This window comes from Mytilus californianus, unplaced genomic scaffold (genome assembly GCF_021869535.1).
Source record: "Mytilus californianus isolate M0D057914Y unplaced genomic scaffold, xbMytCali1.0.p SCAF_57, whole genome shotgun sequence".
Classification (NCBI taxonomy): domain Eukaryota; kingdom Metazoa; phylum Mollusca; class Bivalvia; order Mytilida; family Mytilidae; genus Mytilus; species Mytilus californianus.
The window spans coordinates 315,984-338,779 of NW_026262709.1; the positions used below are offsets into that span (position 1 = coordinate 315,984).

At 31.8% G+C, this 22,796-nt stretch overlaps 1 protein-coding gene across 1 annotated transcript; it reads right to left on the minus strand.

Moving 5' to 3' along the window:
* Positions 1 to 1,524: 1,524 nt before the first annotated feature.
* On the minus strand, positions 1,525 to 5,350 carry LOC127703938 (uncharacterized). The gene is made up of 4 exons (XM_052207976.1): positions 5,327 to 5,350; positions 4,275 to 4,331; positions 3,183 to 3,282; positions 1,525 to 1,538 (listed from the first exon to the last, which is right to left on the minus strand). The coding sequence occupies exons 1-4, from the start codon at positions 5,348 to 5,350 to the stop codon at positions 1,525 to 1,527; spliced, it is 195 nt and encodes a 64-aa protein (XP_052063936.1).
* Positions 5,351 to 22,796: the final 17,446 nt, after the last annotated feature.

Here is a 22,796-nt window from a genome sequence, read left to right on the forward strand (position 1 = left end):
CGATAAACTAAAAACTAAATCAATAAATTAATCTTAAATTCTGAAGCATTGAATTCCAAGTATTAGGTTTCAAGCACCACCACATATAGCAATAAAGATTCAATTCATGTAACTAGTTACGATTTCGTGATTTATGTTGGACTTGAAAGAACAGTAAACGACTGTAACTATCATGCACGCATTCGTTCAATTGTGAATTGCATTACATTTCAGGTTAATTGTATAGAGAAAAATAGTAACTTAGTGAAAGTTGAAGATGACAATGAAGAATTGTGGATAGAGGGAAGTATGCCTGGTAAGTTTCAAATGCTCCACATTAAGCAATGATCAGTTCAAAGTTACCTTTATTTCACTCTTTGCACTGAGACCCTCAACACTGTGATATTCCAAAATAATTTCTTCCGGTGTTATTTAACACTGTGCTAATCAACAGTAAATACTTGCGATGTAATTTAACATTGTGTTTCAAATGTTTCATGAAACCAATTTATGACAGCTTTTCTAAAGTGAACTGAAAAAGCAAACATAAAGTGTACTGCACTTTTATAACGTAGGGAATGTTATAGTTGTATAAATATGTTATTGTGTTTAAAATATATGTACCCACTATATCTTGATGAATTACATGTGCATCTGCCAAAAAGCATTTGAACACATGTATTTTGCATCAATGGCTTAGTTGCTCTGCATGTTCAGGATGTTAGCTACTCTGTTTTAAATTAACAAGCTTTTTAAAAGACTGTTATGGCTTGAGAGTAAGTAAATACCGGAATTTAAAAAGCAGAAAAAAGGTCCTTGTCCTTGTTTTTTTTTAATACAATCAATTGAAAATTTGGCGGGAAATGATTCACTCTCATACATTTAACATTGGGACCATTTTTCTCTCAAAAACTATTTAAAAAAAGCATGGATTTTATAATATGTTCAAAAATAGCTTTTTATAGCAACTTTATCATGTATATGCTGTAACATTTTGAAAAAAGTACGAGTTAGCGGGCAAAATTTGTATTGGCACTTCATGGATAAAACTAGAGGATTTCGAATATTTATCAAAAAATCAAAAACAAAAGTAGAGAACATCCTTAATAAATTATATAGCTTGACGTCTTTTGATGAACACAATACTATATACATTTTAGTTGTTGCCTTAATATTCGTTCATTGATATCTCGAGAATAGTTGTTTCATTGGCCCTGATAAAGCACCTACTTTTTATTAACAAATTTATAGCTAAAAGATATCGATGAATCCATTTCTTTATAATTTTATCTATTATCTAAAAGAATATACTTCTTTATGGTAGACTCTAAAATTTGGATTGGTGCAAATGACATTGAGAATGAAGGTCGGTGGATATGGTCATCCGATAGCACAACCCTACAGTATTTCTCTTGGAGATCCGAACAGCCAGACAACCATCATGGTGAAGAACATTGTGCACACATTTTTTCTGACAAAGAAGGTGGTTGGAATGACATCGGCTGCTCTGAAAGAATTTTTTTCACATGCGAAAGAAATGCTATTTTATAGTTTATCCACTTAAAAGTATAATTAGAAAATACGTGGTACAGTGGGTGTCGTTCGTTGTTGTAAGTTGACAGTTTTTACCCCCACATTTTATTAGCTTAAAGCAGTGCGCTCCTGTTCTCTTTGCTTTTTGTCACACTTTGATTACACATGGCCTTCAATAGCTGAATATACGGTATGGGTATATATGTATTGTGGTCTCATTTGCAAGCATATACCATATCTTCGTATACATTTTTATTTATATTAATCAATAATAACACCTGGTTAGTAACTGTTATTCTTCATCCTAAACTACTGTAAGAATTAGGATACTGGTTTTAAATTCCAGTATTTTTTTGAATGTCATATAAAGAGATACAAAGTGGCCAGTAAAATGTACCTATTTCGATGCGCCGGATAGGGCCATTGAAGTTTTACCAGGCTTTATTTAACTCAGAATTATGATAACCTAATTATCACACTTGTGATAATACTACTATAAAAATAAGAACATGTGGTATGATTGCCAATGAGGCAACTCTCCACCAGAGACCAACGACATAGAAGTTAACAACTATAGTTCACCGTACGACCGTCAACAATGAGAAAAACCCATACCATATAGTCAGCTATAAAAGGCCCCGTAATGAAAAAAATGTACTAACCTGAATAACCAAGACTAATTACTTTCTCTGAAGAGTTGCATCTTAAGTTTGATTTTTATATTTATTTAAGCAAACTATGAAATAAATTCAAGGCAACAGTCGTTTACTATGTTCAAATCTCTTTAGTTCATTTTGAATATACAAGTCAAGATAAAACAAAACATCAAAGCTTAATTGCGGGAATCTTATAAACACCAAAACAGAGGCCTGATGCGTCAAAAGTGCAGGTGTCTCAAATCATTTTTAATTGTATAATTTGTCACACTACATGTTCCACAAGTAGTTCAACTGAAACATGACATATCCCGAGGCAGTAATGAAAATTGCACGATAACGCTTAAGTTTAAATCTGGAATACCTCAGTTACGATCTAGACCAAATATCTAAGAAGTACATACACACTAAATGTTGTGAAAACAGGTGTAACATATAGGCAAATATCCGCAATCAAACATGTATCATGGAGAAAGTTTTGATATTTCTTCCTTATGCAGTGTTCTCATTTTATTGAATTAGAGTAATATGATTTCTTTAAAACATGTGTTTAAATAAGACTTAAAATCCCCCTATTTTGATCATTTTAAAGTTAGATCAATAGTTAATATAATATAGAAATAAGAAGATGTGGTATGATCCAACAGAGTCCAAATGACGTAGATGTTAGCAACTATAGATAACCGTAAGGTCACCAACAATGAACATAACCCATACCGTATACATGGTATAGTCAGCTACACATATATTAATATATACGAATATCAATATATAAAATATCCCTAATGGACAAATGTAAAACAATTCAAACGAAAAGATCAACGGTTTCATTTATTCACAAAACAGTAAACGATATAATAATAATAAAAGAAATTATATTAGAAAATGATTTGTATCATTATAATTGTAAAATAGTCTTTTTATCTATTAATAGCACTTTTGAATGCTGATGTTTGCGTAGCAGACATGCCCTCTGTTAATTTGTGCCCTAAATTTGCACATTTAATAAAATACCTGAAGAAGTTCCATATAAGCTTGCTGTATAACGCAAAAGGTCTTGCTGGTTTGACGACATCACTTCTGCAAGTCTGGCGTCATGTGCTCTACAAGAACCCTAATTCACTGAACAATTACAAAAAATTCAATATTTGTATATTTATAAACAATATTAGGCATCAAAAATATAACCTTTCATTATGTTCGATTGTATATTTTGGAAAAAAATTCAACCCATAATGGATTAAAAAAAAATTCTATTTCAAACATCAAAGTCAAACTTTGTGACAGCCAAAAGTGACAGGTGGTAAATTGTATAGTCGAAAATAAAAAGGGCAAGTTTTGCACCAGAAATTTGAAATAAGATTAAAAAATAAAATGTGACTGTTCATGTTTTTATTGATTATTAATTGTCAATGTCGAATTGGCAACCACTGAGTTAAGGATGAATTTGGGAACTAACCATTTCCAGCATAGCATGACATCAGATGTAGCTATTTAAAGTAGAACAAAAATACATTTGCCATTTCATTGCGATTGGTCATAGTCACCAAAAAGCTGTAAGTAGAAATAGGGTCGTGGTAGACCTTGAAAACAATCTTAAGTCGGGGTCTTTTATATCGAACTAACCGAATGGATTTTTCTCATTGTTAAAGGCCTTACAGTGACATATGATTGCTTATATTAACACATAACTTCCGTAATAAGATTACTTTAACAAATACCTGCGCATTAAAACAATTAAGTTTCTCGTGACAAAAAAAGCATGTAACTTCCGTTTTAAGATTAGTTTAACACATACCTGCGCATTAATCCAATTAGGTTTCTAGTGACTAAAAAAGAATATAACTTCCGTTTAAAGGTCTGTTTAACACATGCCTGCGCATTTAACCAATTTGGTTTCTCGTGACTTTTAAAAAAGGCTTTTAACTTCCGTTTTTTGGATTAGTTTAACACATACTTGCGCATTAGAATAATTAAGTTTCTCGTGACTGAAAAAGCATTTAACCTCCGTTTTAAGATTAGTTTAATACATACCTGCGCATTAAACCAATTAAGTTTCTCGTGACTAACAAAGTAACAAGAATCGGCTTAATGATGCCATGTAACTGGGCACTCTGCTAAACCAGTCGCTGTAAAGACTATATAAAAAGACAGAAAAAGGTGCTTGTATGATTGTCTAACATCAGGTTTTCATTACGAAAAAGCCCCTATCAAACAATAACCTGTTGGTGGTTGATTCATGTCGAGTCTGCGATATCTATGTCGCGAAATCGAGACATGACGTCGGCGTCGTCAATGTTTAGGTTCAGTCTGTTGTTTAAAAGTGTTTTTTAAACAACAATAACTTTGACAAACCTTCATGGAATTTATGAAATTTGGACAGAAACTTGTTTATACTCTCCAACTTCGTTTTTATGTGGCTCTTTTAACGTTTTTTAATAGAGCGTACCTAATGAGTCTTCTGTGGACGAGACTCGCGTCTGTCATACAAAATTTGAATCCTGGTATTTATGATGAGATTAATTATGACCAAAAGACAGTACCTAAATTTATTTTGTGTACGGTAGGGAAATTTATACTACCAAACATATATACGGACCAAGAAATTTAAGTATTTAGTCAAAAAGTTTTGATACCTGACAACTTCATTTAACACATGATTAAGATAAACTTCTACTTAAATTGGTAAACAAGCAAGAAAAATCATGAAAATCAATTAGCATTCCATTGTAGAGTAGCTTTTTACCATGCAAGGTTTTAAGTTAACATTCCACTGTACAGTTTATTAATGTTATTTTTACATGTTTTAGAGGTTGTTGGAATTTAAATGGTTGAATTCTATAATTCAAAGTAGATTCAGTAATTACTTGTGTTGAAAAAAATTAGTAACTTATTATCGTAAGCATCAATTGCTAATTCCATTCTTTGTGGACTCAATGATGTTTTTCTTAAAGCAAATTTGTCAATTTTAAGAATTATTTTGCGTTTTGTTTTTTTTTCCGACAGCAAACTCAAATTTTTCAAGTTCTGACTAACACCATACGTCTCTATGACTGGTCTCAACACGTAAACAGTAATATGCGTATTTTGTTTTACACTGGTTTTAATAAAATACGTTCCCTTTCAAATATCAACTAACGGAAGGGCTCAAAACAAACTGAATTATACAGAATGAGTTCCATTTTATTGCGTAAAAAAGCCGGTAAGATAAGTCTTATGTGCCACTGATGAGTCTTATGTAGATAAAATGCAGGTCTGGAGTACGAAATTCTATGCTTTGTATCTTTGAAGAGGTATTTTGAGAAACGTCTTCCGGAACAAGTACGATACATGTATAGAAAATGTAGTAGCCGAAGCTGGTGAAGCAACCAGTTTTTTACTTGTACATCAAACTCCCTTGAATTGGTTAGTGTAAGATATAATTTTTGAATGGTTTTACTATCGTCTGCAATTGAAGGTAAGCGATTTGAAACATCACCGAGGGGAATATTACATGTATTATAAATGTTTTAATTGTTTCAATTGCTCTACCAGAACAAATACTAAATACGAATTTAATAAGGGAAATAAATATTTGATCATAACTGTCTGTTTGAAAATACAATTTCACTATCCACAACAAAATATACTCCTCCTTAAATCTCTTATCACTTTTAAAAAAAATCTACTGGAAGGGTATGCCTGCATTTGAAACCTTTCTGCTTATTGCTTCATACTTATCAAATTATTCTGTCCTATACACCAGTAAAGTCATTCAAATAGGCATCTGTCGAAAACAAATAAAGATGATCCCTAACTGTGGTTTCATTTCAACATTACAACAACTGAGACAATGCCACTACAGGTGAACTACCAATGGAGGTTGGAAATGATTAACAAACCGGAACCAGTTATACAGCAGTCATGTAAGAACACACAAACTATGATCTGATACAATGCACCAATGTTCTTTTTTTACAGTGTTATGATTTATTTCGCAAATTATAATGACCTACCTGAGAGCAGCAGAATCAGTATAATAGAAATACAGAGCTACTTTGAATATAATGTCTTATCAATGCCTTTTACACTAGGATTGACCTATAAACAATTTCCAACAACTTCGAATTTGGGCATAGTTTCTTACATATCCATCTAAACTGCAATCTGGTGTATTTCCTAATCGTCTGAATTTGTCTATCTAAACAGGTCATTGATTTGCATTTCTCTTGATTTTCTATATAAAAGTACATATGTTTGTTATTTAATTTGGAATTTTAAGGCAAATGGAACTACAATTTAGTGTATTTCTAAATCCTCTGAATTTGTCTATCTTAACAGGTCATTGATTTATATTTCTCTTTATTTTCTTTATAAACACACATATGTAAGTTATTTAATGTGGTTTTTAGGGCAAATGGAAGTCCGAACTACAATCTAGTGTATTTCTTAATCCTCTTAATTTGTCTATCTTAACCAGTGTCTGAGCAGAAAATTGATGAACCAGGGGTTATGTCAAAGAACATCTCGTCCTTTTTTCTGAAAAAGTTCACCGGAAGGTACCAAGACCTTGTTGATAAATGTTCCGTATCAACTTCAAAAATAATACACGATGGTCTTGTATAGATTCTGCGTACTGACGTTGTTTATCATCTTAATAACGTGTTATAGTATAATTTTATTTGTCTTTATTAATATTACTTTTACTGTTAAGTCTGTTTTTTGTAATATCCATTTGACGTAAATTTGACGTAAATTTGATATATGCCTTTTTACTTTCACTGTTAAAACTGTTTTTTTTTATATACATTTGACATGGCTCTGTACTTATGCATCCCGTCATACATTGAACGACAAAATTATTTTTGTTCTACCTGTGTGACTTCAAACGCGCGATTCTACGTCTAAGTTAATGTTAATCTAACCATGTGTCTGTCAGAGTAAGGATTCGGTCCCAGTAGTTAAAATCTTTCAATCCTTTATGGGTGGATTTTACATATATAAATTAAATCGTATAATAAAAAATTAGGTTGTTAAATTTGATGTATGCCTTTTTGTGCTTCTTTGTTACATTTGTTTGTTTTTATAGTGATTAAGATGATAACACAATGTTGACTGCTGTACCCTTATTTTTGACATTTTACTTATTGTATTTGTTTGTTTTGTTCACGCAGCGTTGTCAATATAATGGAATTTGATGCGACTGTCATACAAGTGAGAGGTTTAGCTAGCTATAAAACCAGGTTCTATCCACCATTTTCTACATAAGAAAATGCCTGTACCAAGTCAGGAATATGACAGTTGTTATCCATTCGTTTGAAGTGTTTGAGCTTTTAATTTGCCTTTTGATTAGGAACTTTCCTTTTTGAATTTTCCTCGGAGTTCAGTATTTTTGTGATTTTACTTTTTAACAGTTCATTGATTTACATTTCTCTTTATTTTCTATATAGAAGCACAAAATGTAAGTTATTTAATTTGGGGTTTAAGGTCAAATGGAACTACACTCTAGTGTATTTCTTAATTGTTTGAATTATTTAGACTAAAACGTCGAATCTATTTACCTATCTCTGTAATAACACCATGCAAATTCTGTTTCAAATGTTTTCTGGTGGTGATTTTTGTAAAAGTATAAAATGCCAGTTCGTTTGATGGCTATGTGAATATTCTGTTTAAGAAAATCTTTTCGTTCACAATATTTGTACGTTTTGTACTACATTATGTCTATTTGTGACGTGGCTCGGTAATTAAACACTAAGCTTTCAAATGTTTGGCTTTATGCGTTCCTGTTGCAGGTACATGTGGGTCCAGAGGGACTATTCGGACACATTATACTATTGTAGTGTTATTTTCATTGTGTGTACCCTCGTATTCATTTTTGATTGACTTTGAACTTAGAGTACATGTCATTATGTGTTACTATACTGCACTAGTTTATATCTACTATCAACTTTTTGTGTTGGCTTTCTTGTTAGCTTTCATTGTATGTTTGTTTGGATGATTAAATTTATTTGTGCTGTATATATTTATGATGTAGTTTTACACAAGTTTGGCCGCTGAATCCCAATTACTGTCACATTAACCAATTATGTTTGTTTTGGATGCTTACCTATTTTGTCAATAAAACACTATTATAGAACTATTTGGTGGGGCACTCCCCCTCCTTAACTTTTATCATTATTCTGTAGTTATTCTTTACTCAATTCAGCATCCTTTATAACTGCAATACTGATAATGTTAGATCATTTTGAACATTTCCTACAAAGACATGAGCCCTCAAAGTATGACCCCCATTATCTCAATGGAAGTATCGTTTGAAAAACTTGGCAAAACTTTCTTTTGGTAGCAAAGAATTGAGAATGCCTTATGGAAAGGAGAAGAAAGTATACACGGAAGTGTAAAACTATGATTAGTCAAGACTTGATTGAAGAATCGCGGAGGATACACAATGTTGGATAAGTGCAACGGGGGTGGGGGTGGGGTTGGGGCTTTCTAAAAAGGTATACGCAAAAGTGCTGCTGGTATGGGTCACTTTTAAAATATGCGGCCAATATACGAATATAGATTAAAACAATGGGTAAAAATATAAACCTGTATGTCAATAGGTCATAAAAAACAAACATTCATATTTGTTAAGTTGTCTGTAAAAACTATGTTAAATTTCTATCAAGATCAAGGTAATTGTATGTATGATAGCTCGGAAATATTTAAATGCTGGGGTGATGACTTTCCTATGAAATATATGCATGGGTAGGGATTTAGTAGACATGAAGACATGTCTATAACTTGAGTGTGTTTTAAATACCCATTTTCCCCTGAAACAATCGCGCCAAACATAGAAACTTTCGTAATTTTGATACTGCGGAACACTTTGTACCTTTTCAGAAAGGTCCAACTTGTGTCCTTTCTAATATAGAAAGCAAGGTTATCAAAGTGTTGTGTAAAAATGACTTGACATTTTGCTATGGAAATACACACCTCATGTAAGACATTGATTTACTGTAATGTTTGCTGTATACGTCACTGGAACAAGCCAATATCATGCATATATATATATATATGTAGCTAGACCAGAGAAGTTCAGGATAAACATATGAAAAAAAAAACATATTCATATGAAGCAATGGTTAACATTTTAGATTAAGAGTAACTTGAAAAGTTCAAGAGAACCTTCTTGTTGTTATAAAATTGTTTGTGTTTTGTGATCTTGTTTGTCTTGTCGTCGTCTTTTTTTTCCATGGTGTTATCAGATTGTCTCGACTTATGAGTTCTGAATGTCCCCTTGGTATCTTCCGCATCTTTTTTAATGCCAATAAAAAGAAATAATTGTTTTATTATTTATTCCAGAGACAGTGTACACCCTTGCGGGCTCGAAACGTCGTAGTAGAAAATAGGTAGACTTTGCAAAATTGTATGATGTCAAAGATTATGTCAAACACTTTGCAAAAAATAAAAAAAACAAAATTACCGAGGTCCAAGGAAAATTCTAACGGAAAGTCCCTCAACAAATGGCAAAATCAAAAGCTCATTAACATCAAACGAATGGAAAACAACTGTCATATTCCTGACTTGGTACAGGCATTTCCTTATGTAGAACATGGTGGATTATACCTGGTTTTTAGTAGCAAAATCTCTAAAATGTATAACAGTCGCATACAATTCCATTATATTGACAACAATGTGTGCAAATAAGTGTATGAAAAGACATTTTGATTCAGCAAAGATTATCTTTTTTTGATCAATATCAGCGTACCAAGAAATTAAATCTCTTTTTCGTAAAAGATTATGAAATAGAAAACAATTTTGTGTATTAAATACTCATAAATATTTGATCATCCAACTAATTTGACTTTCAGACATATTTCATCGATTTGCAATATCATGATTAATTGGAAATTATATGTTTGGTTTTATATAAATATTTCATGTAAAGACTTTTTCATCGAATATTAAAGAAATCAACAGTATTGGTTTAAGATAAACATGTTTAAACCTCGGAGAAACTTGAAGCGGGATAACTGATCCATGCATTTTTTATTTGTTGTAACAATTCGATAAAAGTATGTTATACACCGTTCGTAGTCAAAATGAGACATTTTGTTTCGCATCTTTTGCATGCATCATGCACTTTTCAAGTGCATTCAATTTATCAGATGTGTGTCACAAGAATGATTTTAATTGCCAGCAACCGAATTTGGACCATTCAGGACGTTTACATTTTGGAAAATGTCAACGGAGCAATATTCTTCGCAGATTAAGTCAGATAAGCATGCTAAATTGCGTGAAAGAAGCATTATGACATCACAATGCAGAGGTTTTAGTTACAGATATGATTGGTTAATGTGTGACCTTCTCGGAGAGACAAGAAATATAGTATCTGAGACTGGTTGTATTTTCAGTGATATTTCGACATGGCCTAAGGTAAGTTACTATTGCAAACTGTCAAGTATGTAGACTTTGTCTCCCTTGTTAATGGTATATATTAAACACATTTTGAAAAAAAATCATTTTACTTTGGCTAAATGAAAATGGATCGACAAATTTTCACATCATATCATAAAAAATCATATCATAATTACAAGCATTGTATTTTTCCTTATCCGGTAACGATAAAGACAATTTTGTGTCCTCAATGGTCTTCAATATTGGCCCTTATTCGAGCGTCAACGATGAGTCTTTTGTAGATTTTAATCCTTGTATCTATGATGGGTTTATTAAGCAATAATTTAAATTCTTATATTAGTTGTTTAAATATTTGTTCGTGTTGTGATAGAGAAGTAGGTTAATGTTTATTTCGCAGTTGGTTCGTATTTTAAGTTTTAGTCAAAGGCGGTTTATGAAATGCGTCAATGATTTATTAAACCAACGACAAGATAAAAGTTACAATTCGAAAACATTTGCTGATATTACAGGTAATGGCGGGGGAATGCCGACAGCACAGTTGTAAGAACGGCGAGAAATGTATCTTCAATGGTCAAAATCAGCTTTGTGAGAAATCATGTAAATAACTATATATAAATTGGAATTGTTAAGTACGAGTAATTAGCTAGAGACAGCAGAAGTTTACTGGTGTTTATATCTCATAGATAAACAAGACCGGATGCGTCGACAGAATAGGTCTTTTCTACCTTTGTATATACATGTGTGGTCTTCCCCATGTATTCAAATAAGTTGTTAAGATTGAAATAACAATAACGTTTGTTTTAATTTGTCTGATGACTTTAGTTATAAAATGTTAATCATTGCTGCCAATCAGTCAGTTTTGTTGATAATTTTCTTCCTGAAAGTCTCTAATCGCCTTGTATATAAATGCAATAATCTGGCATGATCCAGTGATTTATACAGCCGATGAAATATTAAGATAAGGTTTTATACAAAAAGAATTTATTCCCACAGCACCATGTCAAAACACTGTTACACAGAACTCTTATAGCCTGCTGTTCTGATCCCTCTGTTATATTATGGAGAATGTGATGACTTAATATGGCAATTCTGATTTAAATTTAATTGTGTTCAATATTACTATTTTCAAGAACATTTTTTTTCGGTGAAAAACTGATTAGTAACATCCTCGTTGAAGACGTACACGATATTTCAGATTTCCACTTCTCAGTGTTAGCACTGGCCATACGTTTTCCCACAAGTTTTGTTTTCAAATGAATTCAAACGTTTTAAGTATTCAACAGCATGTTAAATAAAATAATATTGTTAAGTGGAAAAAAAATTGATGTTTTACGTAGTTTGCAGACATATATCATGAAAAAAACCTCTGCAATTGTGATTGTTCTGGAGTTTTCTTCGCTGCGATGTAATATAAAATTTGTCGACACGTCTACAGAGCTCAAATTGCAATACAGTTTCTCCTTTATATATTTGGCTTTCAAATATTCGGCTTAGAGCGTTCCTGATGAAGGCAAATTCCAGAAAAGCATTTCGAAAGTATGAAATTTATAACGTGTTGTTTTCATATTTTACACTAATATCAATGTTGTTTTTATAAATGTTTACCTTGTAGACTATAGAGGCCCCAGTGGTACAGAAGGCAGTTAGTACTGAGAGGTTTGGTGTATATAGGAATGTTGGTGCCGGTGTTAGATTTAAATGTGAAGATGGATATAAAATCAATGGATGGCCTTTCTCAGTTTGCCTACCTTCGGGTGAATAGGAAAAAAAGTTTTCCTGTGTAGCTGAAGGTGCGATTTATAAAATAAAAATAGGCTTTTATAATATCTTTGTCTGAAGATATGTTTATGTATTTTGGTTGTAAAGGAAGATGTATATATATGTTTATTTACGTGAGAATAATTCGTTTTCTTTTATTCATCTTGTTTGTTGTTGTTTTATTTTATATATTTCACTCGTGTTGGATTTTTTTTATAATGGCTTATTTCTCAATGTGCATTCATTTTTTATTGTAAATGGCTCTGAAAAAAACAAGATGTCTATTAGAGTCCAAAGGTTAATTGTTTAACATTATCCATATTGTATTAAAACATGCACTGTCGTATCCTTCCTGTATACAAATTAAACGTAACTACTTAACATGTTAGATCATTCTTTTAAACCAGAGACTGGATCCTGTCCAAATAAATGGATATTACACAACGAACATTGCTACGTCTTTGCATGGGAGAAAATGACATGGAGCCAGGCAAAGGTTAAGTCTTTACCTAAATACACTACACACTCAAAATAACAAAAAAGCAGAAGTCAACTAGTGATTTTACATATTGTATAGACACTTCTATATATGTGTTAATTTGATTTCTGCTATTCAATTGCTGTTCAATATACATGTTATCGATGTTTGTAATTTAAAGTTTAGGCTTAGGAAAAACAGAAATCATGCATATGGAAACCGGTACTAGATATTCTTACATTACTTTTATTGGACCCGTGTCGCTACTTCAGAACGAGTTACCATCCGCCAAGTTGTAAATGTTTCGATTCCAACAGATCAGGTTACCAATCAATATGTAGTTGCTTTCATTGGTCAGAGTATCATACCTATATATTCATAGTCTTTTAATTTTAAAATAAAATTTAAAAGTTTTGTTTTTTGAAAATATCTAAAATTGAGGAATCCATCTTTCTATGCAAAGTTCTGATTCCTTGTTTGGCTTTGGCTATACGTTTGTCCTATTTGGTTTATAAGCTCTTCATTTTTGATAAGATTTGGATTTTCAAATATTTTGACCTCGAGCATAGCTGAAGAGACATTTATTGTCGAAAGCGTATCTGGTGCAGTAAAATTGGTACCATAAATGTCTTTTAAATATTGTACAATATATATTATTCTGTTTTCCAATTTGAATAAATTATCGTCCGAAGGTGTCCGTTCGTCCGTGTGTCCGTCCTTGACGAATGCTACGATCGCCAAGAGTGCTGAAAATGGCGCTTAACTAGAACAAAAATCAATAAATAAATCTTAAAGTCTAAAATTTTGAATTTCGAGTATTAGGTTTCAAGCACCACTGATCATTAAAAATGTGCAATGAAAATCTGATTCGTGTTACTAGATACGAGTTCGTGCCATTATATTGAGACTCAAAAGAACATTCAGGACTGTAATTATCAGGCACGCATTCGTTCAAATCTGAATTGCATTACTTTTCAGGATAATTGTAAAGAAAAATAGTGATTTAGTGAAAATTGAAGATGATTATGAAGAATTATGGATAGAGGGAAATATGCCTGGTAAGTTCTAATGCTTAACAGTAAGCAGTGATCATTGCAAAGGTACTTTTATTTCACTCTTCACTTCTACTTAACGGTTCAACACTGTGCTATTTTATAATAAATTCTTCCGGCGTAATTTAACACTGTGCTAATTAACAGTAAATACTTGTAGTGTTATTTTACACTGTAATGGTCAACAATAAATAATTGCGGTGTAATTCAACACCGTACTAGTCAACAACATATATTTGCGAAATGGTTTGAAACTGTTCTAGTCAACAATAAATACTTGCGATGTAATTTAACACTGTGCTAGTCAACAATAAATACTTGCGGTGTAATTCTACACCGTACTAGTCATCAAATAATACTTGCGAAGTGATTTAAAACTGTTCTAGTCAACAGTAAATACTTGCAGTGTAATTTTACACTGTCCTGGTCATCAGTAAATACTTGCGGGGTTATTTTACACTGTTCTAGTCAACAGCAAATACTTGCGTAGTATTTCAGATCCTACAAAATTGATGAATACACATTTTAGAATTTTATACAACCTTTTGTTTGAAAGGTATTTCATAGTTTGAGCGATGTATAACACAAAACGTATGATAGTCTTTGTTAAGATGTTTCACAAACTTATTTGAGTTTGGCATATTGTATAGGCACTGGTCTGTTCTTTGACTTTGTTTTGATCTCTCCTTGCTTATTGTGTTGTGTATGTGCAATCTTATTGACGTGTATCCAGCATCCCATTCAATGCATATGATAAATCTTGATATGTTTGTGCACGATAATTGTTTCCTGATTATCGCCATTAAGCACCTATTTGTTGACTCTTGGTAATTGAAGATATGCTCCTTCCAGAAGTCGAAGATTGAAAAAGAATTATCATCTACGAAATATAATATTCTAGTTTATTTTCGTTAAGACATTCTGCTGGTGTTTTATCATCTCGCATATGGCATATGAATTCTAGTTGTTTTAAAAGAATTTAATTTAACAGTTGTTAATTTCTTATTTTGAATTGATAACCTAATAGTGTTAATTCTAATTCGTTTTTCCCCAAATTATTTAGGCGAATTTTACACACAACATGCGCATAAAATATAGCGCTAATATTCAATATTCCTTATTACGGACAGTTTTTATCAGTTAAGCAAAGCTGAAGTTAGCGGACAGTACAGAATGTTACACCTCCAATGGAAATTTATCACATTATATTTCACGTGTTTTATGAAACCAATTTATGACAGCTTTTCTAAGGTAATCTGAAAAAGGAAACATAAAGTGTACTGTACGTTTATAACGTAGGGAATGTTATGGTTGTATATGTTGTTGTGCTTAAAATGAATGTACCCACTCTAACTGAAAGAGTTACATGTGCATCTGCCAAAAAGCATTTGTACACATGTATTTTGCATCGATGGCTTAGTTGCTCTGCATATTAAGGATGTTCGCTACTCTGTTTTAAATTAACAAGCTTTTTAAAAGACTGTTATGACTTGAGAGTATATAAATAACGGAACTTAAAAAGCAAAAAAAAATGAAAGGTTCTTGTCCTTGTTTTTGCGATATAATCAATTGAAAATTTGGTAGGAAATGATTCACTATAGATGTTTTATACATTTAACATTGGCGCCTTTTCTCTGTCAAAAACTATAAAAAAAAATAACAAGGATTTCATAAGATGTTAAAAAATGGCCTTTTAAACTATATGTTGTAAAATTATAAAAAGAAAAGTAGGAGTTAGCGGACAAAATTATTATTGGCACTACATGGATAAAACTAGAGGATTTCGAATATCTATCAAAAGGTAAAAAAAAGAGTAGCGAACATCCTTAATAAATTCTATAGCTTGACGTCTGTAAATGAACACGATACTATATACTTGTTTCCTAAATAGTCGTTCATTGATCTCTGGAAAATAGTTGTTTCATTGTCCCTAATACAGCACCTTCTTTTTATTTACTTATTTCTAGCTAAAAGATTTCGATGAATCTATTTCTTTATAATTTTATCTATTATCTAAAAGAATATACTTCTTTATGGTAGACTCTAAAATCGGGATTGGTGCAAACGACATTGAGAATGAAGGTCGGTTGATATGGTCATTCGATAACACAACCCTACAGTATATGTCTTGGAGATCCGAACAGCCAGACAACCATCATGGTGAAGAACATTGTGCACACATTTTTTCTGACAAAGAAGGTGGTTGGAATGACATCGGCTGCTCTGAAAGACTTTTTTTCTCATGCGAAAGAAATGCTATCTTATAGTTTATCCTCTTAAAAGTATATTGAGAAAATAAATCGGATAAAGTTTTCTTATTTTTGTCAATCGTGTAGCTAACAGTATTTTCTACCATATTTTTAAAGTTTTCTTGTAAATGTTACTTGAAATCTTATTTCTTATAAGTGAGGGAAAACAGATATAATAAAGTTTACTTCAAATTTTCAGAAACTAGTTTTATCTCAATCAAACTACTTCGACCATTCACCCAAAAACAAATCAAGATAAATACAAAAAATACAAAAATACAAAAATACCGACTCTAAGGAAAATTTGAAAAGGTAAAGTCCGTAAAACCTGACAAAGTCAAACGCTCGACTATCAACAAACTTCCCCTCTGGAAAACGACTGTCATATGTCATATTCCGGACTTGATATAGGCATTTTCAAAAGAAATTGGTGGGTTAACCTGGTTTTATTGCTAGCTTAACCTTCCACTTGTATGACAATTGTTTACAGTTCCATTTGATTGACAAAATTGTGTGAGCAACCCAGATATAATTTGGATCCAGCTACTTAAATTGTGTAAACACACACCATTTTTGATGTGAGATTTTTTGAAGTGCGATGGATGCTCATTGTGGATTTAAGTGATAATAGGACAAGCAATAACTAATAATATTCATTTAATGACTTAAATGTTGATGATATTTTCAATTTAAAAATCAAAACTTATCGTACATGCTTACTTGAATATACACGGGGTATAACCACCGTACGGTTGATTCCGGACAATGTGCTTTTTTAATCGATAAACAACAAGCCGAGAGAAGCAGATATATGATATTAAAATAAAATATTCTGAGTTATTTACAAATTATATATAAAATATATCATACACGTTGCATACATGATAAGCCATCAATATCTATTAAAGAATTCCACTTTTAACTCGGACTGCACTTACTAAATGATAAACTCACGAATGTTTACAAACCTTGGTCACAAAAACTCGCTTAAAATGCTTCACAAATGCAAACATTTAATAACTTTACATAACAACTGATATATGTGCAGACAATTGAGCGCATTTTCCTCAAGAAATATATCCCACATACCTAGTTCATTGTAGGGGTAAATTCAATAAATCAATATTAGTCATCAGGGACCGCCATTTGGGGGAGAGCTTTCTGTATAACACTAAAGTCCTGTGCTCTTCTGATTGGTAGATAATGTTTGTATTAAAAAAAAATTTTTGTAGATGGATCAAAACTAGAGTTAAAAAAAATTGCTAAATGAATGCTGAATGCACTTAATTTTTTTTTACTACAGTGTTGAAAAGTAATGGGGTCAGTATAGGAATACAGTGTGAATCTACCGTGTTTGTAAACAAGGCCCTGTGAATGCCAAAAAATGCCGCATGACCCTATGTTTTTATTGTTGCAAAAGATGGGGCTACATTTGTACTTTAATGAATGATATACGAAAGCTTCTGATTTCTAAAGGTAAACCAGTTATAAATTTAATTAAAGACATAGATTTGCATTAAAGTCAATGGGAGATTTTTTACTGAGTTTACCCCTATAGGAATATACGCACTCTGTTACCGTACTTTTTCAAGGCCACACAAAAATCACAAAGCTCATTTCCTTTAAATATTAAAGCAATGGAAGCTTTTTTGGACCAGTTAAAGTTGTTTTTCATACACAATTCTATGTTTAACTGCGGCGGGCAAGGATGCACTGAGTATACAGTGGGAGGAAGCATGGAGTGTATGGGAAATATCAATTTTGTGTCCAGATTGACAGAAACAATAGAAATTACACTTTAGAGTTATAAAATTGATGAAAAACATAAATATTCACTCCATTGTACATCAAATTTTGCACATATTTCTTCTAATAATGTGTAAAATCATATGCAAAATCAGAAGTACCTCCCTTTGACAAAGTGTTTTTTTAGCAGTGTTCCCCATGTAAAGTTGCAGATCAAGTTGTTATTAAGCACTTTTTCAAGCATTTTAACACTCGAATAATCTGACCGAATAAAGATATTCATTTTTTTTTATAATTCATTGCGTTTCTTTAATTAAAAAACATTCTGGATATCTTTTCAGGATTAGATATCCTTCATCTATCAAACTGGTGTTGAAATGTGTGTATTTGGATTGCCATGTTAAATGATTGCTTTTAAATATTCTTAATTGTTACTTTAATCTTTCAAATGCAAAGTTTGGTCATACCCAGTCTTATTTTTTCGTATTTGGCACATTTTCTTCTTCAGTTTTGGCTGTCAAGTTTTTGCGAAGAAACCATGCTGATGTTGGGTTAACAGGAATGTTTGTAAATGACAGTTTTTACGAGTGCAACATATTTGTATGGCGAATTTCCTTGAAAAGAGTTTAGTACTTAAGATTTAAAAAGTTTTACGTTATTGTTGAAAGTGAAAATTATTTGAATATAAATAAGTCGATAACAAAAATCAAAATTTTCTGCTCTTTGAATTTTCATAAATAGAATCTACGATATATCATAATAATGTACCGTATCAAAATTAATGCTTAAATGAGATGTCATTATGTAAACTACACACAAATTGTTACGCTTCGCATGCTAGTCACTTTTAACGCGTGTTTATCACATTTATACATAGTTACTTTTCTGCATGGGTTTGTTCGTGTTAAATTGTATCAGAAGCTTATTGTGCTATGAGATCTTCGAACCATTAGAAAACAAAAAGAACAAATTATAGCACGAAAAGCATTGGAATGCTAATAAAAAAACATTTGAATAATTTTTGGATAAGGTTTTAAGGGTTTCGTTTTTAATTTCTGGAAAAGACAATACTTCAAACAAACTCAAAAAAAAAAAAAAAAAAACGGGAAAAAAAGTGGTTTGGAAGACATGCACCTAAAAAATTCAACCACAATTTTCATTTCTCACAACTGTATTGCATTGTAATCTTATATATCCCAATTGTAAATGTATGCCAATTTTTAATCAATGTGTGACAGATTATCTAGTACTTAAAAAGCACTTTGTTTTTCTGAATGCCTTTAACGAGAATGTTATGCAGAACATCTACCATAATATTTTAATGCAAAATCAGTGACAATCAAATTTGGAAAAAAAAAATGGTCCAAATACAAATACAAATTTATCTCTCATTTTCAATTATTATCAGATTATAACATGACATCAGACGAATTATCAGCCCAAGGTTCGTTACCAGCCCAAGAGCCAACATATGCTTCAACAATGGAGAAACAGTTTAATATATTGATCCTTTTAAGTGGTTCTCAAGTAGAAGTTCAAAAAGTGAAAACTTTACGGACAACGGACGCCAAATGTAATACATCGCATATGAAATCTTTCTACCATATCAACAGAGGAGAAAAACAACAGTAATATATATTTTTATATTGACGAAAAAAAAACATTCAACAAAACATAATGAACACTGTAAGAAAAAGTCATTATCTGTACAGTAACTTGCTAAATTTTGCTGGAAACTTTGAAAAATGCATTTATTGTATCATTTATTTTGCATTTTACATAATATATTTTCCTGTTTCCTAATATTTGTTTTATACCCTTCTTTGTTATGTTTTTCAATGAAAACGTACCATTGAGGTGTATTTTCCGGAATTTGCCGAGTAACGTCGAAATTCCATGCGATAACGTTACGGAAAGGCATGCGATAATAGCCGGAAGCAGTTGATAAAAATGTTTATTTCATATCGGTTAAGAATTAGCTTCTCTTATTGGATAACAAGGGGCCACATGACATTCTTTATTCTCCAGTAAAAAATTCCATCGGTATTTAACAGAAAAAAAACGGACCAGAAAACCGGTCGTTAACGGACTTTTACATGTTAATGACCAGTGGGGCGTGGTTTCTCTGTTTATAGTGATGTCCCTTTAATAAAACGCAATTGCGATTCGTTAATCATAAAATTATAGAAAACTTTATTTTGTATTCATATCCTGAAAAATTGCACTTAAATGAATGGCAGTGACTTATAGTAATCACTATGACTGGTCTTCACTCTTTCCTATAGAAATCGTACAATAACTCGAGTTTGCTTTGAACAATTTGAATTTATGAGGATTTTTAAAAGCATGGTTCCTCAATAAAATAAACATAAAAGTTATTGAAGAACTGGTCATTATTGTGATACATGGACTGCCCGTTGGACAGTGATATTGACTGCGACAGCGATAATGACCTCGCCTACGGCTCAGTAGTTATCTTTTTCTTAGTCAATACCACTGTCCTGTGGGCAGTCCATATATCACGAGAATGACTAGTTTTTTAATAACTATTATGTAAATAAATACCCTGACACGTCCGGTCTGTGCTTTGTATCGATTTGAGGAGCTAAGCCCTTTTCAACTGATTTTTATAGTTTGTTCTCATCTTGTACTGTTACATCACTATCCCACATAAAAGGGAGGCTTAAGCGCCAACAAATTAGTTTAACCCCGCCAAATTCTGTCCCAAATCCGGAGCCTGCATTTCAGTGGTTTGTTGGTTTATATAATACTTGTTTTTGTTTGATCGTTTTCTACTTTGTACAGCACACGGAACATTTTCAGTGTTTTACATATACAAGTGTTTACTTCCTTCGTCAACGCACGATGCAGTAGAAGCAACCTAGAAAACAAATTTCTACATTTGTACAAGAGAAACATTTGAAATTCAACTTTTAATAAATTAGTTTACTAACTATGTTATTATCTTTTTAGGATTTAGTGTTTTTAGGATTAGCCTAATATATGTATATGTTAAGTCTTTTAATTCTTTTAATATAAATCATGAAATTACAAACAAATAACAAAAGAAGATGAAAGAGTTTTTTTATCATTTAGAAGACATAATATGACAAAATGTTGACATCTTGTAAACTAAGAAATTGTCCGTCGTTGATCTTTCATCGTAATTGAACGGAAATTGCACTGTACGAATATTTGACGACCGGGAAAAAAGATAGTGCAGATGATTTGATTTCGAATGGTAAATGAATTAGCCGTATGTTAGGTTGGTGCATTAAAAAAAAGATTTTATGGTTAATGTCGCTCATCTAAATGTTATGTTCTTAATTGAACACCAAGATTATGTATATAATATAAATTTATTAATTTTCCGCCTTTTTTAAAAAAATTAAAAAAAGAGAGATTTTATAATGATATTGTAAATTTTAAGTGCGTGCAAAAAGTATTACACACGTGACATAAATGTTTATCCTTTAGACCTAAGGCAACAAAAGTTAATGTGCAAAATACCAATTTGATAAAGCATGATAATTTTAAAGTGATATATAAGCATTTTAACGAATGGTCAACCATTAATATCAAAAGTTTTTAGCGTAACCAACAGATAAATGTTGAGATCTTTACATCACCCAAACCAATTAAATGGCTTGTTATGGCTATGATTATGATAAGAAGTGAATACATATTTCTAAGCCTTGAATATGAGAGTATTTTTCAGAAAATATTTCTTCTCGAATATTTTGATTAAAAAAATGAAACACATGTAAGACGTTTAATTGATCAGTCGAGGCAAATAGGAAATACTATAATATTATGAAATTTCATAATTTTATAAAAAAAAATCTAGTTGTCTTTCTTAGAAGCTTCTAGTCAAACTGGACATGGGAGATTACAACTTTTGTCTTAAATGAGGTTAAAAGGAAGATGAACACATGACTTCAAAAGGGATTTGGTTGACCGTTTTTGAATGATCAGTGTCACAGGTCCGTTTATCGTAGCCACAACCCCGTCATCTTTCCTTGCTTGTGAGCAGGGAATCATGGCAACAGTTTACATTCAAAGTGTAATAGTACACAACGGATACCATGCCACCATGACCACTAGCCAATTGGAGGAAGAACTTCTTTAATACCCTTATGAATGTTGAGTTTACTCTTAGTCCAAATTATTTGAACTAGTTTACCCCTACATTTTTTAGTTTCTGTCATTTTTTCCAGTGCTGTATTTTGTTAATTTGTCCAATCATTTCCTTGTTGTTTTTACAGGTAACGTCATAGTACCCAAATTGCACCCATTTAGGAAAAATAGCAGCGGAAATCTCATAAGTTTTCTTAGAAACTAAACAATTTGTATTTTTATAATTTGACATTATGCACGTCTCTCAACATAGCGAAATATATTTAAATATACACAAAACGTTACAGTATATATCAACAGATGAAATATTCACTTGAAAAAGTAAAATTTACTACCACAAAAAGTCATCTTTTGAAAATGAGCAATTAAAATATGCTACAGCCATTCATTTCTTAAAAATTGAGTAGTAAGCATGGACTTTTGTCAAATTGTTCTAAATATTTGGAGTAATAAGACAAAACATCAGCTATTCGATTTTTAAGGATGACTGTGTCCAATTAAAGCATGGATGCAATTTAAGTACTTCTCATTACAGAATCGTGGATCATTTGGAGGTCGGTTCGAACCCATTTTTCTATGATTCAGTATGGATTCAAAATTAAATTGATGGAACTATATCGGAAATAAGGATACATCTACAAAAGAAAAACAGAATGGAAACTTTTGTCTCGATCATGAATAAACGTAGGTGAAAAAACACTGTCAAAATAGGAGCAATTTAGGTATCCTCACGTTAACCGTCTATCTATCCTCTATCAGGTCAGTTCGCTCTGATTACATGTTTTCCCTTTGTCCAATTGTTTGCCCCTTAAAATCTCTTTGTCCTGGT

Bases quoted from the DNA above. Each gene is read 5' to 3' on its own strand.
- LOC127703938 (XM_052207976.1), bottom strand. From the start codon at position 5,350: ATGGAACTCATTCTGTATAATTCA. The intron at 4,332-5,326 runs GTTTGTTTTGAG...CAATCATACAAG, and splicing joins AACTCATTCTGTATAATTCA to CACCTTTTTCTGTCTTTTTA. The intron at 3,283-4,274 runs GTTACATGGCAT...TCAGTGAATTAG, and splicing joins CTGGTTTAGCAGAGTGCCCA to GGTTCTTGTAGAGCACATGA.